Source organism: Cydia fagiglandana, chromosome 1, assembly GCF_963556715.1.
Source record: "Cydia fagiglandana chromosome 1, ilCydFagi1.1, whole genome shotgun sequence".
Lineage (NCBI taxonomy): Eukaryota > Metazoa > Arthropoda > Insecta > Lepidoptera > Tortricidae > Cydia > Cydia fagiglandana.
The window spans coordinates 21697067-21723035 of NC_085932.1; the positions used below are offsets into that span (position 1 = coordinate 21697067).

At 39.5% G+C, this 25969-nt stretch overlaps 1 protein-coding gene across 1 annotated transcript in view; it reads right to left on the reverse strand.

The window, feature by feature from the left end:
• LOC134667747 (rho guanine nucleotide exchange factor 17) overlaps window positions 1-25969 on the reverse strand; it is a 157770-nt gene that overhangs the window by 96713 nt on the left and 35088 nt on the right. Inside the window, exons 2-3 of the mRNA XM_063525168.1 lie at window positions 10524-10630; window positions 7120-9175 (exon numbers count right to left, since the gene is read on the reverse strand). Coding sequence (XP_063381238.1) covers window positions 7120-9175; window positions 10524-10561 — 2094 coding nt within the window. The 5' untranslated portion in view covers window positions 10562-10630. The remainder of the gene's footprint in view (window positions 1-7119; window positions 9176-10523; window positions 10631-25969) is intronic.

Sequence of the window (25969 nt, forward strand, 5' to 3'; positions counted from 1 at the left end):
CCTCCAGTCTGGAGTAGATAGCGTTAATATTAATATTTAACAAGTTAACACATATCAGTGAAATAATAATGATCAAAGTCAAATGGCGTTCTAACAGTTTAGTCTTCTGTCGATAGATGGCAGTAAATGTACTGTAGCTACATAATTTACCATGACAATAACTCTCTATTTCAAATTCTGTTTGGCATTACCATTAAGAAGGCAGGTACATTCTTATATTTTACCCCTTTTCTAAAACGTGAACGTGAACAAAACTGTTTTAGGTATTTAGGGTGATCAATCTAAATGGGTCAGTATGGAGAAGTCAGAAACTATAAGAGATAGCAAAATCTGTTCTTAGGAACCATGGCTTCGATTTTAGATTTAATCATAATGGCATTCAATTTTTTTTTAATTCTATCATACATAACCGGGATTCGAACATGGTCAATATTCTTGTTGTTTGTTTGTATGGCAACTTTTAAACGATGCGTGATAGGTGGGGGGTGCTCGACCAAATATCATAGAGGGCCCCGAGACAAAACAAAGTACCTTAAAAAAAATCAAAATGGCCGACTTTTTTTTTAATTTTTTCAAGTTGGTCCGAGCGCGCTGAGAATTGGCATGCGGCGAGCCTGAAGGCCCAAGATTACAATGTCAAAAAAATATTTTTGGAAAAATCCAAAATGGCGGCGGACACGGGCAAAGACAAATTTCCAAGTAGGTTAAGCCAGCCTGAAGGGTGAGCTTCAGGCCGGGAGGCCGAAGGCCGACCCCGGTGGAGGGCCGAAGGCCCGAAGCCTCCACCCCGACGCCCAAAAAGCGACTCCCAATAGGAAAAGTGTTGGGTCGTGTTTACGCTCCAACTTCCCTCTCGTGTGACGCTTCGGGCCTTCGGCCCTACGCAGAGCTCGGCCTTCGGCCTTCGCAAGCCTCGACGCTTCGCCGTGCGGCTTCGGTCATCAAGACAGTTAACTTGGTAGAACGCTTGGAAGCACCGAATTCACGCAGTTCGGCCTTCGGCCTCGCATTTTGGGAGTCGGGGTGGAGGCTCAGGGCATTCGGCCTTCCACCGGGGTCGGCCTTCGGCCTCCCGGCATGAAGCTCGCCCTTCGGGCTCGCTTATCCTACTTGAAAATTTTACTTTGCCCGTGTCCGCCGCCATTTTGAATTTTTCCAAAAATATTTTTTTGATATTGTAATCTTGGGCCCCCAGGCTCGCCGCATGCCGAATCTCAGTGCGCTCGGACCAACTTGAAAAAAAAAAAAGTCGGCCATTTTGATTTTTTTTTATGTACTTTGTTTTGTCTCGGGGCCCTCTATGATATTTGGTCGAGCACCCCCCACCTATCACGCATCGTTTAAAAGTTTCCATACAAACAAACAACAAGAATATTGACCATGTTCGAATCCCGGTTATGTATGATAGATTTAAAAAAAAAATTGAATGCCATTATTATTAAATCTAAAATCGGAGCCATGGTTCCTAAGAACAGATTTCGCTATCTCTTATAGTTTCTGACTTCTCCATACTGACCCATTTAGATTGATCACCCTGTATACATATGTAACATCGCTATATTTATTCATCGTAAAAAATGGCGTACGCGCACAAAAATAGACGCATCAATTCTACGTAGTGACAGTCCCAGAGTGTTTATTGCAGGGGCTATATAAAGCTCGTGTCTTGACCTAGTGACTCATCAGTTTGATGAAAGGAATATTATCGGAGATCGCTATTGACGGGCCAGAAACAGTGGGTAACATTCCATTTACAACGACAACTGCATTACTGTTCATTTTACTATGGAAATTGACAATGACAGCGACGCGTTCAGTACCGGTAGTGCAGCTGCGGTTAGAAATGGAATGTTACCATAAGAGTAATAACAGGTTCTGAATCTACACTGGATTTATTACGGATATGATATTTGTCAAAATGTTTAAAGTTGGCTACGGCTCTAGGTACCTAGGTATGGCTGCGTCCCTTGGAGTGGCCGGTGCTGGCCCATCGTGAAGAGGAGCCATTACTTGACCTAAGCCTGGGCATATCTACCTACTACTATCTAGGTACCTAGAGCCGTAGCCAACTTTAAACGTGTAGATAACGATTTTAGCATCCTGTCTCACCCCTGCGTGGAAGCTTCACCCCCGCAACATGCTTACAATTTTAGTACATTACTACAGAGGCCGGGACGAAAGGGGTTGCCGGCCGAAGACATATAGACGGCCGAGCGAAGCGAGGCCGGATAGGTCTGAGCGCGGGCAAGCCCCATTTCCCGCCGAGGTATGTATAGTGCTTTTCTCAAACATGCAATGAAATAAATAAAATAAAAAATCCACGAAACCCAAGTTTTATTTATAGAAAAAACTAAAAGTAAACTACACCCAAAATATAACCAACACGTACCTATATCATTATCACGCGTATGTTTTACACGAGTCGTGTATTTTTACTACCCGTATATTTTCATGTATCTTTGATTTTTTCGCCTTGTATCCGTCTGACTGTCGTTTTCGTCACATAAGTTTACATAGTCTTTCATGTTGATATCATGTTTCAGATACATCGTTGCTTTACGCATGGAGTAAATAAGTATAATTTCCACAGTGTTGACGAATTTGTAGTTACATTCATTTAAAATATGCCACAAAACTGTTTCTAATAAACTGTAAGCCATTTTTCTTAGTTTCTCAAATAATAAAATTGCCATAAGCAACCATATACATACTTCGTCTTTGACTTGGCGCGGTTATTTATTTAAAATCAATTCTGCTTACGCTGCCAATTCCAACACCTACGATTACAATTAATATTAATTTCATTATTTCGTCGGAACTCATATTAAAGTCAATAAATCAACAACGCACCATAAATCCAATAAAACAGAATGAATATTTTTCAACTTTACCTCCATTACAATTTAAAAAATATAACTACGCGTGTTTGAGTAGACCTTTTTACCGCTAACGTTTAGATTAAATATTTTAAATGTTTTTATTTCTGTAGTTAAATTTATAATTTAAAATTATAAAATTATAGAATGTATTATTTATTAAGTTCATGTTGATTTTATACAAATAAAACTGCAAATTATAGCAAACATTGTTTTTTGTTTTTTTTTTATACGCGTAGTGGCAGTGTCATTACGAACCATAAAGCAAATACTGCCTCTAGTTTTTTTTAATGGATGAATGCCACGATGCTGTGTCACAAATATCTGTGAAATGAAAATTAAAAAAGAGGACTTTGCCGGCCTAGGCCTGCAAGATGTGTATGAAATTCCATTAACGACCTTTTGTCCTAGCCGCACCTGAAACGTCATACTTCGCAGCCTATTATAAGGAACATAACATCAATATTTCATTGCATGTTTGAGAAAAATAAGTTGCTAATATTGCTGCACGATACAAAAAAGTTGCTCCAAGTTTGACGGAGACACTCATTGTAAACACGTTCTTTGGTTTCGGCATCGAAAAAGACACCTACCTTCTAAGATTGGTAATAAGCTCCGTACGGAATTCGTCTCTGTTTTAGATTTACTTTTTTTTATTTAACGTGCTGAAATAAGAGAAGGGTCAAGGGGATGTCAACACATAATACAAAATTTATGAGCATGACGTGTGACGGAGCCTTGCAGATAGGTAAATAAATACCGGGTGTAGCCTGTAACATGAGCAAATTATTAAAACATAGCTTGTAATGTTAATAATAATACAAATATTGAAATATTATAATAATATTACGTAAGTTATTATTTTGTTTTAAGTACTTAAAATAATAGCCGTTTGCACAATATTAGACTTTATTGTCGTTAACTGTGTACAAATGTACTAGACAAATGTAGAAGAGCGGGGCTTCCTGTCACAGGTATCATACATACTTACTAGGAAGTCCCAACCATTAATGTGTTATGTTGTATACTATTTAACGAAATAAATGCTTTTTGATTTTGATTTTTTGATTTTGTACTCCTCAAACGATGACACTTTTGTTCAACAACTTTAAAAAATTATGAAGTATTTAGACTCCTTATTTTTCATACAAAATAAATATAATCTTCAATGGACGCCATCGCCACGACATATTATTGAGATATTGACGTTGCTTTTCACGCGTGAAACAACAAAATTCGCAATACATTGCGTCTTAGAATAAACTTTAAAGTGTATTAAAAATCAAACAAGTTATTTTTTAAAAGTTGCTGAACAAATGTTGGTCAGTATGAGGAGTAGGTACAGCCTACAGTTTAATTTTTTGCTCGTATTACAGGCCACACCCGGTATATCTACAACTCAATATTGGAAACAAACGCAACATTGTATAGACTACCCTTTGATTTAGTTATCTCTGGCACAACTAAATGCAGCGGATCGTTTTGTAATTGTCGCATATTGACACGATCGTGAACACTGCAATTTATCGACGCGACGCACGAATGCACACCTTTGAACCGCAGCATATTACATCGAAGACATAAAAATGCATAAAAATATGAGTCTTATTAAGCCAAGCATTAGGTCTAAAATAAGTATACGCTACCGGATGACTTCTATTTCTGATTATGGGCGACGTAACCGCCAAAAGAATAATCGTCGTAGGCGACACTAAAGTTTTAAAAATACAGTCGTGCTGTTGTTAAAAGTGTTAAAATGTGTGATATTAAAAAGTTCTAAACAAATCTATGCAAATCACGTCATTTACCAATACAATTGTAGGTACATATAGGGGCTCAAATCACATGGCGTTCGTAAAATATTATTATTTCATACGGTCGGAGGTACAAAGGGCAATATTTCAGGGAAGAAAAAACTAAATTGACGCGCCCCGATTCTTGTGACATGTCGTTACAAAAGTATAAGTCATCTAGTGATACAATTTTAAATTTTATAATTGCTGTCTCTCGGTACCAAGTTGGCACTGGCCATACCACGAGTAAATATGAGCAATGCCAAACTACCCTACCTCCTATATAAATAGTACCTAGGGGCTATTCATAAATTACGTCATTTCAATTTAGGGGGGGGGGGGGGTCTGGGCATCGGATGACGGTAGCATGAACTAGGAGGAAATGGGGTCATTTGAAGCCTGATTTTTGGATGATTATAGGGGGGGGGGGGGTCAAAAATCGTCAAAAATCGATGACGTAATTTATGGACAGCCCCCTAGACAGAGAATGCTCTACGTTATATTAACAAACTAGTGCAAATAGGAAAGTGGACGACCGCTCCTCACATACGTAGTCCCCATTTTCCTCTCTTGTTTATTGTACAGGTTGCCCAGTAATTAATGGATAACCTTCTAAACACCGACAGGGCACCTTAGGCTGGTCTAGAAAATGGTTATATTATTATGTATAACCTTCTATGCCAAACAAGGTTAACTGGAAGAAATCCCTTAAAGGGATAAGTTCGCCTTTGTACTGCCTATCCTGTGCCATAAATTTGTGTTTTGTGTTTTGTACAATAAAGAGTTTATACATACATACATACAAATTTTGTTTGACTTTTTACGATTTTTTTATGAAGATAGCGAAAAAACGCGATAATAAATCTATTGCATTTTTTACGTAAGTCCCTTTTTCACGTCCTCTTTTAAAAGACAGCTCTATGTATTGATTCCATTGAATAATTTGCGTAATATAATGCGACACAAACGTAAAAATATTCGTTATGGCTGACCAACGCTTATTTTGCAGATTGTGTAATAATTTAAAAAAAGTTGTAGAACAGTTTTTAAATATTGGCAACAATACAAGATATTCATCTATTGGACACAGTTTGTATAGTTATTGATAAATGCTTATACGAGTATATGCTGTTCGTTCAGAATGTTTCGTGTCCAATACACAACACTTTACAGTCAAAACATTGCTGTATTGCACAGAATCAATCTCCTAAATTTACGAGTTTTGAGGAATTTCGATCGAAACGTGACGAATGCAAAATTATATTTTGGCACAACACAAGCAACCGAATATAATCGTTGTTGCTACGTTATCTAAAATCTAACTAATAATGAAAATCTGCCCATTATGTACTAAAGTAATAATTGTAAATCAACTAGTAAAAAGACCTAGTAGGAGAAGAGTAAGTAGGTAGTAGGTAGTAGTAGAAGAGTACCTATTTTATTTCTCATCGGCTGAAGTTAACGTGATTATTTTAAAATGATGTTACTAAAAATTACAAAAAAATAACTAGTAGGTAAATAATAGGTACTTAAAACGAGTATTACCTACTATATGTGTAGGTAGGTACTTAATGCTTTCAACCTACAGTTATTTGTGAGTGCCAAATATAATTATTAATCTATAGATATAGGTAATAAATAAAACAAAATAAGTCATTTTGATTATTTTGAAGTTACGAGTATTACTGCGTAATTTATTTGTACTTAAGTTTGTAAATAGTGAGCTCATTGAAGTCACGAAGTGAACTAAAGTAGGTATAAGAATACCTAATGGTCGGTTTGTTATTCCAAACTTTGCATATTCTGGGATCATCATTTATGACTTATGACAGTTGATTTACGGTAATATGCGTCATAATCGCAAAACATATTTCCGTGAATAATTAAATTAAAAATAATCCCAGATCACCGCCAATTAAAAAGCACTTAGAATTCCTCGACATCAAAAAAGTTTACAGTACGAGTATGTATAAATCTCATTTTTACAACTACATGAATCCTAAGTTCAGTGTCAGTGTTATTAATACGGTTGCCCTTAAGATTTTTAATGCTTCTGGAACAGCTGCGCGTGACTCACACGACATTGGACCGAGAAAACGGAAAATCCAAGAAAAACAGTACACATAACGGCATAAGGACACGTCGGCGCTTACGCCTATATTAATTTTTGCGAAAAATATTCAACGTATATTGTAACTGATCCCGATCGCGAAAATCAAAACTTAACTACCTATTTAATTTTCACACCTCGAAACTGAAAGTGTAGTAGTTAATGTAGTTTATAAATTTAAATATACTTTGGCAATAATACAAGATCGTTTGTTTTAGGCTATTCTCTGCCGGGATAAACATCATAACAATATCCTCAGCTCCCGCTTTATTATTCCTTGAGCTTATATCGGGGTCAATCGGTACAATGGAAGGTAATAAAAACAATGCAGTGTACTCACGTTGTGTTGATGCATGGTCAGGATGACGTTGTCGAACGTGGCCGTGTTGGACAGGGCTTCAGAACTTCCCCGAAGCAACTCGGCCAAGAGGTCAGCTCCTGGCCTCACTCCAGCCAGCTTGGAAGGCGATGAAGTAGCTCTCACGTGCGTTGGCCCTTTAGGCCGTGTGCCAACGGTCGGTGCTGCTCCAACACTTATCTTTCGACCAGCAGTAACAGTAGCATCGGAGAAACTACGCCGGCCGACTTCAACTGACCGTGTTGACGGAGGCTCCAAATTTCTGCCATAAGGCCCTTTCGAATAGTGTGGTCGCTTGGCCTCGACATCAGAATTGTCGGAAGGACTGAAAGGAGACGGCGAAGCTGTTCTATCTCGAGAGCATGAATCGCTCTCGGCTTCGGATGGAGAGTCACCTCGTGACGTGACTCCGTATTTACGTCTCATTCTAAAATAATCGTCGTCTCGTTCGTCTGAACTTTGTTGTGAAAATCTTGCCCTTCTTGTTCGTAGGTCTTCAGCTCTAGGCCACATATGAACGGGGGCCTCGCAAGGACTCGGGGGACCATTAGCACAAGAATCGTCAGATTTGTCTCCCAGTAAGGACGAAGTTCGTGTCTCAGCCGATAATCGCATCTCCTGAAGAGAGGCGTCGCTGTTCTCACGCTTACAACCATTTACTGGCGGAGATTCTTCTCCCCCATCATCGCTAGCTGTCGTGATATAAATTCCTTTCCTTCTTTTCTTATCGTGTAACGGCCGACGTCTTTCTCTAATACCTATTGGAGCTGGCGTATTAGTATTCTTTACCGCTTCTAACAAATGAGCAACTTTTTCACTCGTGATGGTCTCATCTTCTTTATCTTTGTCCAAAGAACCATCAGAAGCAGCATCCGACCGAGGGGACTCATCCGGCGGTAACTCTTTTGACCACTGTTTCACTATACACTCATACACTGGCACTGGTAAAGTACTCGCGATTTTGTTAGCGGGCTCTTCCCATCGATCGATGAGAAAGGCTTCACATTCACAGTCCACATTAACACATGCGTTTGGCGGAGGATCCGGGAGAGGTGGGAAAGCAAAAGGTTGGGCTGGTTCGAGGGGAGATGTTCCTTCACTGTGAGCCTGAGCACTGTCGGCTTGCGAGCCGTCACTTTCTTCACGTAGTTCATGTAGAACGCGTGGCGCCATCAACACGGGCAGACTGCCACCAGCGACGGTTGAGCCTTCCTCCCGCACAGGAGGCACACGACGCGGTAACGGGTGTGTTAATGAACGCGTCCCGAGCTGCTTATGAGGTGCATCGGGTGGCGGCGACCGAGGTGCCGGTGAGGCATGCGCCAATAGACCTTCATCTGATCCCACGGCTGAATCAACAGACGCAACCGACCCGCCTTCGGTTACAGTTTCTTCCGTCGCAAGACTAGCAGACTCATCGTTCCGCGTGCACGACGAGCCAGCACGTTCCACCCCCGTTTTTTCGCTCTTATTACCAAAATCGAAGATCGAAGGCAACCGGTTGGTAGCACGGTAGTACTTCTCTTGAGTACAATCACCGTGAGAAAATGAAGCACTGCGATATGGTATAGTTTTTTGCGCATACGAGCCGACAATCAATCGAGACTCAACACGCGGTAGGGTAATTTTCTCCGTATCAAAAATGTCATTTTCGTAGCGGTCGACGGAGACACCGCGAGTAGGGCTATGACGGTGCCGTGAGCGGGGAGGTGGTACTGGAGGTAAGACAGGAGCAGAGTGTGGTGGAGGCGGAGGAGGCGGTGGAGGCGGTGGTTGAGGAGATACTGGAGGAGTACTGTTGCCACGCGGCAACAACCGCTTCGTGAGATCTTGGAGGCGCTGATGACGCGAGGGCCGCTCGTCGCGCGCGCCGCGACCCATGCGGGGCCTTAGGCGCTCCAGCGTGCGGCGGTCCGGCTTGGCGCGGCCGAGGCAAGCCGCCACCGCCTCCTCGGAGCAGCAGCGGCAGGGGCAGACCCGCGGCGGCGGCGCTCGGCGGACCGCGTACCGCACCGCTCCCAGCGTCACGTACGGAGACCTGCGCACACGATCCTATATTTAGAGAAGACAGTGGCAGTGCGCGCGGCTCGCCGAAGAGCTTGGCGGCGAGTGCGACGGATTTAGAGCGGGCAAGCGTCCCCCGCTACTTGCCGACGAATTCCGGGAGGATTCCCCGCGACCCAGCTACGGTTCAAGAGTTATATTGGAACAGATGATTCGAATCCAAATTAAATTTAGTCAAAGTTTGTTTTTGACGGCGTGAAGTCATTAAGATCCAAGTATTGGTTTATATGAATATATAGTCAATATTGATGGATAGATGTTTACGTTCAAGAGCAAACATTCGAGCGTTCCTAAGGACAGCAGGTGGCAGTCAGACAGACGGAAGACGATGGCTATAAATAGAGGAACACTGGCGATTTAGCGACAGCGCGACCTCGTAACAATGTTTACAATTTCACTGAGACTTTGCAGAGCTAGTACATGCCAGAATTAATACTGTACGCGTAACAGCTGTTTTTTTATCGGCGTAGATATGACTGTTGTGTTTTAAACGACAAATTTCAATAACAAAACTATATGTATAGTAATAAGACAATGCGATTTTATACATTGGCATAAAACATAAAACGTACCTTATATACAAAGTTCTCTTTTACATATATAGCGATTACATATACCTATACATCGCTTAGTATGTTTTCTTCCATGAATAAGACTTCGACACCCCTAGAATACTTATATTTGAATGTTTCTTTCTAACTGTATTAATAAGAAAGAGACATGTAGGTATAGTCCTACCACACAGCCGCGTCTGTCTAATATAATAGAAGGTAACTAAATATTAAGGACTATTTTGCAATACGGTTCCTAAAGTGTGAGGTAGCAGCATTGGTGCCTTTATACTAAGAAGAGTAAGAAGGGAAGACTAGGATTGCTAGTTGACAAATAATCAAAAAAATTGAAGGCCTTGTGAGCTTACCACCTGGTCATGCGTGTTGGCGCCAGACTCGCCCGACATTATGCGACTGGCGTGTTAACGCCATCTACGTCACATCATAATACAGGTTGAACAAAAGATACGTTGACAAAATATTTTTACTGCTGCATATTGTTGATAATTTTCACGTGTGCGTTTGTGTATCAAAGCTAAAGGAGGATATTTTTATGATATAGGAAGCAAACGAGCAGACAAATCGCCTGATGGTAAGCAATTACCGTCGCCCAATGGACACCCACAACACCAGAGGGTTTGGAAGTGCATTGCCGGGCTTTGAGATGGGGGTACGCTCTCTATTTATCGAATATACAGCGATAAAGAAGCAGGTAACAATTACCGATTTTTCAATGTTAGCCCTCAGATAAAAACGAGAAGTATATCTTACAGGGGGCCTGGCGTGCTGGCGCCGGGCTCGCGCGCCATCTTGCGGCTGGCGCGCGGAGCACGCCATCTACGTCACGTCACGCCGCGCATGGCGCGTCAACGCCGCGTCTGTAAACAAGAGAATACAGATATTAGAGGAAAAAAGTATTTTCGCCAGCGTAATACATTTTTAAACACGTATAGATAGAAAAAACTAAATATACAAATTACTGTGATGCTTACGATACGACAGGCGTCGGCAAACCGCGGTTCTTTCGGGGTACAATTGGCGCATGCAATGCATTAATGTGGCCTTTCTGATTCCATACCACCTAAAATTAGATGGCAGATCAACTAACATTCGTGGTTCTTTGTAATTCCAGAATCTGGTGATTTTTGCTCTGGTTGGCTCTTATTCTTAAAAGTTTGCCGACCCCTGGCCTAAGGTCACTCTGTCAACCGTGAAAAAGTATTGTCAACTAAATGTCAAATTTTGCAAAGATAACATATATTTTCAGTAACGAGGCAAAGTTTTATCTTAGGTAATATAAAGTAAAATATTATTTAGTTTCAACTAACGACATTTTTTGACGAAATAAAATTTTAATGCGATGACGGGCTATAAAAGATATATACTCGTAAACCTTCTTATTACCTGATGTCATCGCATTAAAATTACACACTGTCGTGAGGCAAATACATATATTATAAGTTTAACCTACTAAGAATAATGATAACATATCAAGTCGTACGACATATAAAGACTTAGAAAGTTGTCCTAGAAAAGCCATAACTACTGCCATCTACCGAGAATCGCGAACACTTGTTACGAGTACGTTCAGCTGTAATACTTGGGCGGTGTTTGGGCGGTATATTAGCTAGGGCGGGCGGTAGCGGGAGGTAACGGATAGATGTCACTATTTTCAATATAACGTTTCACAATAAGGGAAGGGCCAGTTGCATCAATCACATCTTGACAGACTGATCAATATCACGCAGCAGTAAACTAACTTACTAATAAAACTACTAATACAAAAAATAATTGCGATCGTTTTATAGAAGACTGGTGAAGTTTGGTGCAACCGACTCCATGTAAAGTATAATCCAATAAAAAATAGCATATTTTATTAATTAATTTATTCCCAATTCAATTGTAAGTCATGTTCGGGCAATTTTTCTCCAGTAGGTATGGGATGTTTCAAAATAAGAGTGTATTAAAGTTTTATGGCTCCTCTACACGATGGGCCAGCGCCGGCCACTCCAAGGGACGCAGGCTTGCGGTAGAATGAGATAGCAATATCACTTGCTCCCTCTAACGCATAACACGAACGAAAAAAAATATGAAATATTTTGTAAGCGTTTCTCGGCGCATTGGTATTTTTACTGTAATGCCGTGTAAACATAATTGTTTTAAATAAATAAATAAATAATGCGTCCCTTGGAGTGGCCGGCGCTGGCCCATCGTGTAGAGGAGCCATCACGGAGTTTATACCTAAGCGTCTATGGCTTACTAAAACCGTTAAACACTCGGCAGGCTGTAAGTACGTTCCTTTGCCACTAACGTGATAAAAAATATGTACACTAAGCTAAGCTAATAATCGTTTGTCTTTATCTGTCATTTTGACTTATGTATTTGTAAGAAAGGGATAAAACATAATTTAACTAAATCAGGCCCATAAAGTTTTAAAATAAGGGGGTAAGAATATTTTGTCAAGTCTCATAAAAATCTCCACCCAATTAAATTTTGACAGTAAATATAAATCCGGTGAGCAGACTTGTACGCAATAAACAAGGATGTTCATAAAATTAAGGAAACACTCATTTTAACAATCTTAACGTCGCCTTAGGATCTTCCTTGATGTAAGTTTGCGCAGTAAATGTGAAACGAGGTAATTACAGCGTCAACTCAACGCGGAAATTGTTTTAAACCTTTGTGCGCGTCCAAATATGGATGAGCCTTAAATAATAAAACAAAAATCATACGGTTCGAATAATATAAATCTGCACTTAAATATAAATATAAACCAAACATGTAGGTATAAATATCTATCCACCTACTGTAACCTGACCTGGACCGCCTCCGACGCAAAGGTGCCCATTACTCTCGCTGTGTTGCAGCGTTAGCTTTCGATGGACAGTCTTTGCATTAGGAATTAGTAAAACCAAATAATAAAAAGTAGTTGGTTCTGCAAATTTTGGTATCTCAGGGCCAGTTGCACAAATCAATAACCCGGGTTTAACAGGTTAAACCTGGAGTTACTACCATGGTTACCAGTACAATTTGACACTGGGTTAACGGTTTAACCGGTTAACCCTGGGTTAGTGGGATGGTGTTAGTGGCGCTAAGTCACAAAATACCACCTTATAAACTTAAAAAAAAGTAAAGTGGCATACGACCACGGCTATCCTCTGAATCTCTGTAAATATATAAAAAAAATCAGTAAATTATATTACGTTGTATTTTTATATAAAAAAAATGGTAACATTTATAATATTTCCTGCTTGATAATTGTAGATAAGAATTCTATCTTGTTTCATACTTTTTAGAGCGCGATTTGCAGTAGTCGGGTTTTAGTTTTTGAACTTATTTTTTATTTAATTAATTTTGGGGTCATGATTTCGTTACTGACTTTTTGAAGTCACTTTATATTACTTTTTCTCAAAAATGGACGGCAAAGTCGACTTTGCCGTCTAAAAAATTGGTCGCGAAGCGCGTAGTTTATGGTCAGACAAAAATTAAAAAGTTAAAAACATTGCAGTCTCGATTTTGGGACTGCAATGTTGCATACAAATTCCATTATTTGTCGAGTTCCAAACTTTTTAAAAGTTGAAATTACCATATCAAATGAAGGCACAGGCCCATTAAACAGCCAAACAGATGAATAGTACCGCGACTATTTAGATGTCTCAAATAGGTTGGCGTATTTTTGGCAGAAAAATACACTTCTAGTTTTTTATTAAAAAAAATAAAAAGGCGGCAAGGGTTTTTTTCTGTCAAAATATATATGTAAGAACGTTGCTTTTGTAAAATATTTCTATGATATTTATATTTCTTGCACCATTTTTGAGAAAAGCACTATATATGACTCGGCTGGAAGGCTACTTGCTGGCTTCGGATTCAATTAAACGGACTCCCAAGGTCGTCCGTTTAAAACGAATCCTCAGCCTGCAAGTAGCTACTTCCGAGCCTCGACAATAATGTACTATTGCGCGGGCGTCCTCAGTACAGAAATGTACGCAGAGCGCCGCCTATATCGGGCTACGCCCGACTCCTTTAGTGCCTATGAGGGCGCCGATGGCGGCCGTCTTTGGAACGCGTACGTCGGGTTACGCTCGACTCTTTTAGTATGAGGGCGCCGAAGGCGCCCGGCTTTGGAACGCGTACGTCGGGCTACGCCCGACTCTTTTAGTATGAGGGCGCCGAAGGCGCCCGGCTTTGGAACGCGTACGTCGGGCTACGCCCGACACATTTAGTATGAGGGCGCCCAAGGCGCCCGGTTTTGGAACGCGTATGTCGGGCTACGCCCGACTCTTTCAGTATGAGGGCGCCGAAGGCGCCCGGCTTTGGAACGCGTACGTCGGGCTACGCCCGACGCTTTTAGTATGAGGGCGCCTTCGGCGCCCGGCTTTGGAACGCGAATGTCGGGCTTATGGCGGGTTGGGCCAAATAGAGGGCAAGCGAGCGCGAGGAAAAGCACCCACGAGATGGTCTGATGTTGTGAAGAGAGTGGTTGGCAGCAACATGCAGTGCGTGACCCATATGGCTTATGATCGCACACTGTGGAGACGTAGCATACATGGTCGCGATCCTCAGCAATGAGGGACCGAGGAAGAAGAAGATGTCGGGCTACGCCCGACTCTTTTAGTATGAGGGCGCCGAAAGCGCCCGGCTTTGGAACGCGTATGTCGGGCTACGCCCGACTCTTTTAGTATGAGGGCGCCGAAGGCGCCCGGCTTTGGAACGCGTACGTCGTGCTACGCCCGACAATTATAGTACGAGGGCGCCGAAGGCGCCCGGCTTCGGAACACGTACGTATCTTGTAAAAAAATTGACTGTTTCATACATTTTGGCTGATCAGGACTTCTATACCTGTTCACGTTATAAAATGTTCCAGGACATTAAAAAAACACCATGTATAGCGGCCAAACAAATTTCTTTTGCAAAAACCTTCTTGTATCGCCGTAGTCGAGTAACACGCGGATAGAATCCAGAGCGTTTGTAGATTCATAGTTCGAATCACCTAACCGATAAATTAATGTTTTATCTGGCGCATGCAAGCAAAGCCGGGTGCAAAAGCTAACAATATTTATATATTTGAAATGTGCTAATTGAGCTCTTTCCAATGATGTATAACACATCATCATTACTTAATTTTAGTTTTTTGGTTCGTGACTTTATGACCTCTAGAGGGCGCAATGTTCATTTTTTTGTGATGCCATATAGCCTATAACCAGCGGACGATTAAGACGATTCGAATGACACATCGTTTGTTAAATTATAATAAGTACTTTAGAAGTTATGAGGGAACAGATGAACATACATACATACATACATACATACATACCCACATACATACCGGTCAAAATCATAACCCTCCTTTTGCGTTGCCGTAGACGGGTAAATAGTAGGTACTGGATAAGATAGAGTACTTAAATGCATCAGTTAAAAAAACAAGAAACTTTTTTCAGATCTTTCACTGTTTCTCCTATTTTATTAACCTGTGCCTAATCCATCCACCCATTGTTTAGTACCCGGATTAAACGCGTATTTTATGCTTGAAACGTGAATTCTTTGTTACGGTTTTGGGTGTTTTGGTAGGATTACGAAAGTTGTATGGTATTAGAAAGTTTATTACAACTTCTTAAAAACGGGGAATTGACATAGAAAATAATCTAGCAATCCACGTAGGTATGGTTATTTCCTCTATTTAGGTACTGCAGCATATAGCCATAACAATAACAAAAAACCGGGCAAGTGCGAGTCGGACTCGCGCACGAAGGGTTCCGTACCATAATGCAAAAAAAAAACAAAAAAAAAGCAAAAAAAAAACGGTCACCCATCCAAGTACTGACCCCTCCCGACGTTGCTTAACTTTGGTCAAAAATCACGTTTGTTGTATGGGAGCCCCATTTAAATCTTTATTTTATTCTGTTTTTAGTATTTGTTGTTATAGCGGCAACAGAAATACATCATCTGTGAAAATTTCAACTGTCTAGCTATCACGGTTCGTGAGATACAGCCTGGTGACAGACGGACGGACGGACGGACGGACGGACGGACAGCGAAGTCTTAGTAATAGGGTCCCGTTTTACCCTTTGGGTACGGAACCCTAAAAAGCCTTGTACACAAGCTGTTACTTATTGACTGGAGTCGTGAAATGTTTGGGATTCAATACATTCTACGACTGATGTCTTTCGGCACAGACTACCAGAGTGACAAATTTTGTGCATATCCCACTTAATATCTGGAAAAAAAAGTATTATTTGTTTGGACTTTTGTTTTAAGATCTCAGTGAACTCACAATTGTATAGAATTGTATTTGACAGGTTGGTACGTTGCACAATATGGACACGAATCGAATGAAGCGTGTGGCTTGTGGCGGATCGGCCGCAACACAAGGCCACGTCTCTGGTTACTTTACAATATCAATAATGTACCAGTAGTTGACAAGATTAAGTCAGCTATCATTACATGAAATCTTCAATATTCTTGTCTCCTGACAATGGTGTCAAGATATCACCAATCCAGTAGGGCTGGGATTTTTATAGTAGACCCTTAAAAATATTATCGTTATTTATTTAAATTATGGAAATATAATCGAAAAGTTGTTTTGAGAAAACCATACCTGCAATATTTTTAAAGTATCCAATGATGACTCTTCTCTCACTCTCTCTTGTTCTCACTCTCTCGCCAAAGAGTTGAAGGCGAAAGAACCTCACATTTTTTTTTCAAATTTAATTTTACAATTTTGACGATATTTTGCTGTCTATTCAATTACCGGTCTCTAGTTGGAATGGTCACTTACAGTCTAACGACATGTCGAAGCTACTTGCAAGGGTCTAGAAAACCCGGAAAATCAATAATAATAATATAAAGTATGCATATTGATACATCTATAGTTAACTGTTGCGGTAAGAGGTCAACAACATTTTTATGTCTCTGCGTTTGAAGATGGTTTGACGATTGATTTACAGGCGCGCGTATTTTTGGCTGCGAGCATATAAATTAGAAGTTTAGAACCACTGGCTTCGTAAAAATATAAAAGGCGAATTCTCAGCTACTTACTACTCAAGTAGAATTGTTTCTTTCAGGATTAGCAGATACGTTTTAATATTGTTTTTTTTATAATATAGGTAAACTTTCACCTTTTCAACTCGGAAAAAAGAAAGCTTTTTCATTTAGTCAGATCAGATTTCGATAAAGTTTGTTGAATAGGCAGAGTTGAATTTCATCGTGTGTTCTGCAAAATCTTCTCCTGAATAAGATAAACGTATGAAATTTTCCGACGTAAAATTGCATAGGTAAGTACATTGTTTTCTCTCAAATTGGGATTTCGTGTTTATTTCGCCTAGAATGAAGATCTTTTCAAACCTACCATTTTTAATATCTCACAAAAAAACGACACCAATCAAAAATCGTCCAGACACGAGATCATATGGTATCGAGATATATTCATACCAGTATTATTAATACTAAGTAAATAGGTACTGATACTATTAACGCTGTAACTTATTATTTGGATAGTTTACTAAGAACTGCGCACGCGTTGTTCGTGTAACACGATCGCTGACGTCAGCAGGGATCGTGTTTCAGCTGGATTGATAATCCAAACACCTACCTAGCACTCGCCTCTAACTAACCAGTATAAGCCTGCGATAGAGACCAGAAATACCGGAGATCATACGTATGTTGTTTCCTCAGTAGCAAGAACTCTGTAAGCTTTGGGAAGAAGTCTTGAGTTAGACTGATAATTGGAAGCTTATGGTAGGCATAGCGCTTTGCATTAGCGATTTGCCTGTCGTGATTGTTTCACCGGATGGTCTTATCGGAAGATCAGCGCTGGAAGTCGCCAGCAACATGCTGTGGTGAGACCATTTCGTGGCACTCTCTCTTTTTTATTATGTTTTCTCTGTTCAGTGTAAGTTATTATTTTGTGTTTGTGCTCACGAATAAAATTATTTCTATTCTATTCTATTCTATTCTATTCATTATACCTAATGTTTCTTATTTGTTCGCCATTTTAGCATTTGAATATATAGAACCAATAATAGTTATTATTAAAATGTATTGGATATGATCTGTCATCTAAGATAATTCTTAATATCAAGTAGATAGGTACGTCTGCAAACGATATTACGATTTTTAAATTATGTATAGGTAAAATGCAAATTCTATAACAAATAAACAAAGTAAACAAAATATGTAATTGAAAACTTCTCACGCTGCTCTTGTTGAATGCGGTGAATTTTTCCATGTTCCCTTTTGATTTAGAAATTGGATATGTAGGTACCTACCTATTTCTGGTTGAAAAATTAATAACAAGAAATTACTATCTGAATAGACTTCCTGCACAGAATAAATAATAGTACTAGGTACAGAAGACTCACTATCTAACAAAACGCGTCTGTAACGATCAGCAAGCCTATTATGGATCGCTTTATCCACATTTATCCACGTGATAAAAAAACTGTCACTTTTTAACTCTGCGGGATAGAAAGAGACGGACACCGTTTTATCACGCTGTCACGTAGACAAATACGACCATCATATCCGTACAGCACAGATATGGCCGCTAGGTGGCGACAGCGCCACGCGCGGCTTATGGCAAACCCCAAAATTGGGGTCGAACGGATGGAGTTTTAGCTACCTGTAGCAAAGCGACGAAATCGCGGAGTGAGCCACGCCTGCTGCCTGTTAGGACCATGTACTTACTTGATAAATTATTTTTCAGTGGCTTATATTTATGGCTAGTAGTTTGGGATGTGCTTACGTAGTTTTACAAAAAATATCGAGTCCCTCCCTGTCGCAAAATTGCTTGGTTAGGTACTGTATGAATGAATCGTTCATAATTTGTGTCCATGCAATTTTGCAGCTCGCTGTAATATGATAATTTATGTACATACTGGAGTTTGGCAATTAACAAAAACTTTACCATCACGTCCGTGTGCTTTGCTAGTCTTTGGCAATTAACAATAACTTTACCATCACGACCGTATGCTTTGCTAGTCTTTGGCAATTAACAATAACTTTACCATCACGTCCGTCTGCTTTGCTAGTCTTTGACAATCAATAACTTTACCATCACGTCCGTCTGCTTTGCTAGTCTTTGGCAATTAACAAAAACTTTACCATCACGTCCGTCTGCTTTGCTAGTCTTTGGCAATTAACAATAACTTTACCATCACGACCGTATGCTTTGCTAGTCTTTGGCTATTAACAAAAACTTTACCATCACGTCCGTGTGCTTTGCTAGTCTTTGTCAATTAACAAAAACTTTACCATCACGTCCGTATGCTTTGCTAGTCTTTGGCAATTAACAAAAACTTTACCATCACGTCCGTGTGCTTTGCTAGTCTTTGTCAATTAACAAAAACTTTACCATCACGTCCGTCTGCTTTGCTAGTCTTTGGCAATTAACAATAACTTTACCATCACGACCGTATGCTTTGCTAGTCTTTGGCAATTAACAAAAACTTTACCATCACGTCCGTGTGCTTTGCTAGTCTTTGTCAATTAACAAAAACTTTACCATCACGTCCGTATGCTTTGCTAGTCTTTGGCAATTAACAAAAACTTCACCATCACGTCCGTGTGCTTTGCTAGTCTTTGGTATTCCCCTAAATACATTTTTATTTATAAATGCCGTTGCGAAAGTCGCCGGTGTTTGTACGCTTACTGAAGCTCCGTAGATACAGTAAGGTAAACAAACATTTTCAATCGTTACTGTGAAATTAACCGTACGGTTTTCTTTCGTCGTTTACTTACTAACAGTGTCTTGTGAGCTGGTTGCGTATCTTTATTATTTTTTACATTAAACACGTAGCTGATATTTAAATTATTTAATAAAAAAATACACGTATATAGTTTGAATTTTATTATGTGTATGAAAGAGCGAATTCCTCTTAATACAAGTTATTTACTTAAAAGGAGGATTCGACACACCTGTATACCCAGTGACCATTTCAAGGGTCAATGTACTATTGTAAAAATTTTGAGTACCCGTTTCAAATTTAGACTACTATATTAGTTTTATAATGCAAAAAATTGCAACTGTCTCATAAAGTTTAATAACCGGAAAATTAGAATTGGCACGGAGCCACCACATACTCTCACTGGGTACAGTCAGTGTAACGCTACGTCTTACGTAGGCGAACAACGCGCGAACGCGGCGCGGCGCGGCGCGGCGAAAGCGGCCGCCGCCGCGCCGCGCCGCGCCGCGCCGCCTGACATTCGCGTGCAAATCGCGCCGCACCGCGTTCGCAACGAGATCGCTTACGTAGGACACTTCTATGGGCATCAAAGGATTGATTTCGCCGCGCCGCGTTCGCGCGTTGTTCGCCTACGTAAGACGTAGCGTAAGATGTACCTACTTATAACAATTAGGGACGACATACCTAATTGATAGCTGTTTCTCTGTAATTATAATAATAATATCGGTCAGTTAATAACGCCCCTAGCCTACCTATATTCGGCAGAGACCCTGCCTACGAAGCTGCCCCCGGGTTCGGACCCTAGTAAGGGCATTTGTGTGTATGTTCTACATACAGGAACTTACCTATATGAGTGAATTGCAAAAAAAATGTACATAGTTAAGCACCTGTCATTAGTCTAAAATTTATTGATTCCATTGTGCTACCACAGTTAAGCCATTTCTATTTAAGTTAGATGCATTAAAGTGTGTTAGCGTATGCTATAGACTTATAATATGTGTAGGTACGAATTAAGTACAATAAATACAATACAATTTACATAGTTAATTTTCGTAACACAAATGAATCAATTAAGTTAAAACTAATCACAGCTTCTTAACTGCGCTTAATTACGTACAATTTTTTTGCAATTCACTCATATAACTTTTTGTTAAGTGTTAAGTGTTGTGTGTTTTTGTTAGTGTTGTTTGTGTTTTGTTAAGTTTTTGTTGTTGTGTATCTTATTATAAATAAACATCGATAATTTTGACGCGAAGTCTGATCTGTTACTTTTGATACTGACTGTACACGCCTATCTAAGAAAGTTTTCTACAATTTATAACACTAATATATTATGACGTCACCGTATAGCCGTGTGCAAGATGACTAGTCCTAGCACATATATCCAATAAAAACGTCTAAGTCTATTTTTAGCCAGATTTAAAAAACGGAACGCGACCACACATCGCCGGCAGGTGACATCGACGCAAACATTAAATCTGCAGGCGAATTGGAAAATTATAAGTTTAAGTTTACGATAATGTGGGTTTCACCGTGGATAGTGGTAGTGAGGGCAGTGTTTTTCATGTAGCCCATGTAGGTTTTAACATATACGTAGCTATTTCATTAGCACGCCATGGAGCTTGACCCCTCGTATGCTTAATAGACACGGATCCGTGCGTGTCAATTTAAATCTATTGTTTTAAATGTCAAGGTCACTTTTTCAATGATTATATTTGACAGGTGGACGGATTTTATAAAGTAAATCAACATTCGCCGTGAAATATGAAAATGACGGGTAACGGCCTAGTTATCCCCCGCACTAGTACTATCGCGGTGCGTTTGTGTTACGGCTCGGCCACGACATTGCGCGACTGGCGACGGCGGCGGCGGCAACCATAGGTTGGAGAGAGACACAGCGATCGAACCTTTCGTTCCCACCTATAGTTGCCGCCACCGCCGTCGCCAGTCGCACAATGTTATAGACGAGCCGTTAAGCCTACAGGTAAAGAGAGACATCAAGCTATCCTAAAATTAATATATTATTGGGTGATTCTCAACCACAACTCACTCAAATTCTTTAGCAGCAAATAAATATAAAAAGAATTTATTATTGGCTTCAAGTAATGTCGTAGTCAACTATATGCGAATGTATTTAAATCCATTGTCTGGCTATGGGTGTCCGAAAGCATGCGCGTGCGACTGTGCGTCGGAGAAGTATTTTTATTTTCACGCTTTTGTTCTGTCGTATTTCGGGACGATAAGCGCTCTACACCATAATTATACAGCTAGGTCACTTTTATTACGAACGCAATGTTTTTTTTAAATTATAACAAAATGAAATTGTGTTTATTAAAAAAAAGTGACTTTAGTAGAGCTAATATCAGGTGAGCTTTTCGGCCCGAGCTGGTCGAGTAAGCTCAGTTATATAAACGTCGCTGAAAAGCTATAATGCTGTAACCCGCACTACATAGGTATTGCGGATAACAGCATCATTGTTTTTCATCGACGATAAGTACTTATCTGTATTAGGTTATAGTACTTATAGTAATCGGTATTTTTAATTTAGGTATTATCTTTCTTTAATTTTCTTGTTATGTCATATAAAATTTAATCATCATCTTATCATCGATATCGTATGTGAATTTTTCAAGTGGTTACAAGTGATCTCGACCACGTCGTCGCGCATCGCAAATGTTACCTAACTGTGTTACATAACTTAGAATTAAATCAAACAAAAGAACTATCCATTTCAGTAATATAATTATAATCCCTTAGCCAAATTCGGCACCCGTGGGCGTAGCAATACTCTTCTTTCAAAGTAGACTAAGCTACTTATCCAACTAATTTTCACAAGCTCGTATTCAAACTAATCATGTCACAGTAAAATCGACTTCAGACTGGGCATTTTAAGATTTCATTTTGGCTTTAACCAAAAGTGAAACTGCGAAAATAACGTGTTCTTCAGTCTCATAATCACCAACAATTTGTTTTAACTCCAAATGGATCATAAACTATTATGAATACAGCTTAAATATGGTGCCAACGTTAGTAGTCAATTCACGTATATTGCAAAACGATACGCTTACGCTGTTATTTTAACGACAACGACTCTCTAATACTTACTAAATATACCTATACTAACGCGGGTGCTACGCGCCGTAAGCGCTAACCGCCATTTTTAGTTTTTTAGGTGACCGGTAGAGGCACTGTACAATAACTCCATACATTTTCCTTAACTTTCTCGCTATCGACTGTCATTCACGGGACTCATGGTAGAGCTTAAGGTACCTTTACCCGTGGAACGTTACATTTGTGCAATTAATTATATTTGCAAAGTTCGACCGACATCGTATTAGATACAGACAAATTTTAGGGTTCCGTAATTCCGTACCCAAAGGGTAAAAAGGACCCTATTACCGCTGTCCGTCCGTTTGTCTGTCTGTCTGTCTCTCCGTCTGTCTGTCTGTCTGTCTGTCACCAGGCTGTAACTCAAGAACCGTGATAGCTAGGCAGTTGAAATTTTCACAGATGATGTATTTCTGTTCCCTGTAAATGGGGCTCCCTTACAACAAACGTGTTTTTTTGACGTTTTTTGCGTAATACATAGTTGACTCGCACTTGACCGGTTTTTCATTATTATTCTCGATCTGCGCAGATCCAACCACATCGATTAAAGTACACCTGATACCACTATTCGTAATACCTATGTACAATCGCCATCAAATATATCGGAGCGGCCAAGGTGTTCACAATATCTGAACACGCACTCTAACGCCCTGACAATAGAGGCGTGTTCAGATATTTGTGAGCACCTTGGCCGCTCCGACATATCTGATGGCGACTGTACTGACAAAGTTTCTGTCGCCGTCACCGTCAGACGGTGACCGTTGACAAATTGCCAGCGATAATGAATGGTATGGTCAATAGTCTTCTCACCTTTGCGCTATTTATACTTTCGGTGTATGTGTTGTACTGTATCGTGTAACGCTCCTGACTATTCTGAGAGCATTTTTCGATTCGATATCGAACGTCGGATACGGCCACAATGAAGGGAATTACAAAAGTTAAGGGGCCCACTGATTAACAGTCCGCCGGACGGTATCGGCCTTTCAGTTAGAACAAAATTTTGACAGTTCCGAACAACGGCAGAGTCGGCAGACGATACCGTCCGAATTGAAACAAAAAGTATAAACTCGCGTCACGGCGATATGTTTTGTCTCCTTCTAATTGCCTGGCTTTACGCCTCTTAAGAAGCTACCGGGAAAGCGCCAAGATGAAATGACAAACATACTAATCCATTCATAGTCAAAGTAAGGCACAGTGGGCAGCGCGTGGGCAGGGTTGTCAAAAACACTATTAATCTTGCCGTTGTCCCGCGACAAACTATCGCTCACCATGATAAATGACTACAATAAATAATAGTAATATATAAAGGTGTTTGGATAATTGGTATTTTAAGAGAAAACCTGCGATGATTTAAGTACGTGTCAACCCTAATCCTTTGACAAAAAAAGCCAACTATACATATATAATTTCAAAGGAAAAAGTTTTTTTTAATTCATTCATTACATTAAGTTTTAAATCTTAATTTGCAAATACTGTAAAAAGTGGAAAATAAACTGAATGATGTACCTAACCAGTTGTTGGGTACCTTAAAGGATGACTCACGTTAGGCCGGCCCGTGTCCGGGCCGGAGCTTCCGACGCTTACTTTTCTATGACATGACAGGTGATCACGTGATGCTTTCCAAAGAAAACGATGCGCCGGATGCTCCGGCCCGGACACGGCCCGGTCTAACATGAGTCACCCTTAATGATCGGGGACAATGACAAAGAGCTAAAGGCTCAAATGTTCGTCACGCAAAGTTCTCACGGTAATAAGTCCTGTTATCTGCATTTCTATCGATTATCTAAATCGTGTTCACACTTAGTTCTATAGAAACCGGTTCTAACTCAGAAGCGCCGATCTTTAATTGAATTTCAAGTGTAGAAATAAAATTTATACTGTCCGTATGTTTATTGGTTTCATTTTGTTTATTGCCATTTGAAAAGACAAATTGTCACGTTGATAAAAACTTCATAAGATCTTCCGAAATAACTAGATAGGTACTTTAATTTGTAGTTAGGTACCTATAGTAACGGCATCAACTATGAAACATATAAGAGAAAATTTGAAGTAAGTATTTATTTATTTTAATTTATTATTTCAAATGAAAAATTGTTGATATTTCAATAATATCCTTTCCGCGTTTAAAATTTATTGTACTGTTCTTTCTGTGATTTACTCTTATATATTTTCGACGTGTTACGTGTTTAATCAAAGATACTGCAATTTACTTATTCACCATAATTAACAAACTACGCCTATGATTTTTTCTCCTATCATGGACCATATGGCACCTTTTCTTATAGAAGACCGAAATTAATGAAACTTAAGCAGCTCTTGTTTATGGTACCAGGTTGACAGTTTTTTTTAAATTATGATAAATACTTATTTTACAGAATATGTGGTTTGCGTTTCATTATTGGTGCCACTCCTTTATACGGGTGCTTACCATATGTATTTTGTTTGATCCATTTAATTCCAATGCAGAGATATTTTTTTTTGTGTAATGAATATTTTCATATTCATAAATTATATTCATAAACTGGATTTTCATCCAGTTTTTTTTTTTAATTTCTAATTAAACGTATGTATTATAAAATAGAGTTTATTACATATAGATGGTCAAGCAAATCTTGTCAGTAGAAAAAGGCGCGAAATTCAAATTTTCTATGAAACGATATCCCTTCGCGCCTACATTTTTCAAATTTGCCGCCTTTTTCTACTGACAAGATCTGCTTGACCAACTATACTTCATTTCTTTTAGGCACATTTTTTTAGCCAAATTTTATAGCCAAATCAAATAACCCTGCTAGTGGCTCAGAAAGTGACAATATTTCATTACCCTAGCCAAGTACCTCAAGGCGCCGCCGAATGAAACCCATAGTGTATCTTTAAGATATTTAATCGATAATTTATTCAACACTATAGCTTCCAGCTACCGATTTATCATCGAAATCCAGTCATTACCCGACTGACATTCTTATTAGCAATGCTAATGTTTTAATCCACGAATTTGGGGGGTCTCGTATTGATTTAGAAATTAAATAAATTAAAACATTGTTTTTATAATCCTATTGGAATGCAAATTATGATTTATGGTTGATTTAATTTAGTTATTAAATCTGTTTGGATGAGGATTTGTTTTCCAGTTTTGTCTCGGAGAGGAACGGGATTTCTTTGTTGGCTTGATTGGAATTGGTGTTGATGGCGCTTTTATGGTGTCGAAGAATTTGATGTCTTAATTTAAAAGAATTCGAAGTATATTTTTTGACTAACCAGTTCTCCTACTGGCACCACTATGTAAAGTACATAATAAAATTCTCGGATTAAAAAATCATATAATATTCCCGTGGTGTGACACTAAGCTTACGCGTAAAAATAGATAATCTAATCCAAGCAGTTTATAGTGTTCGGTAATTTTTATAATAATTTATAGTGTTCGGGTTCGGT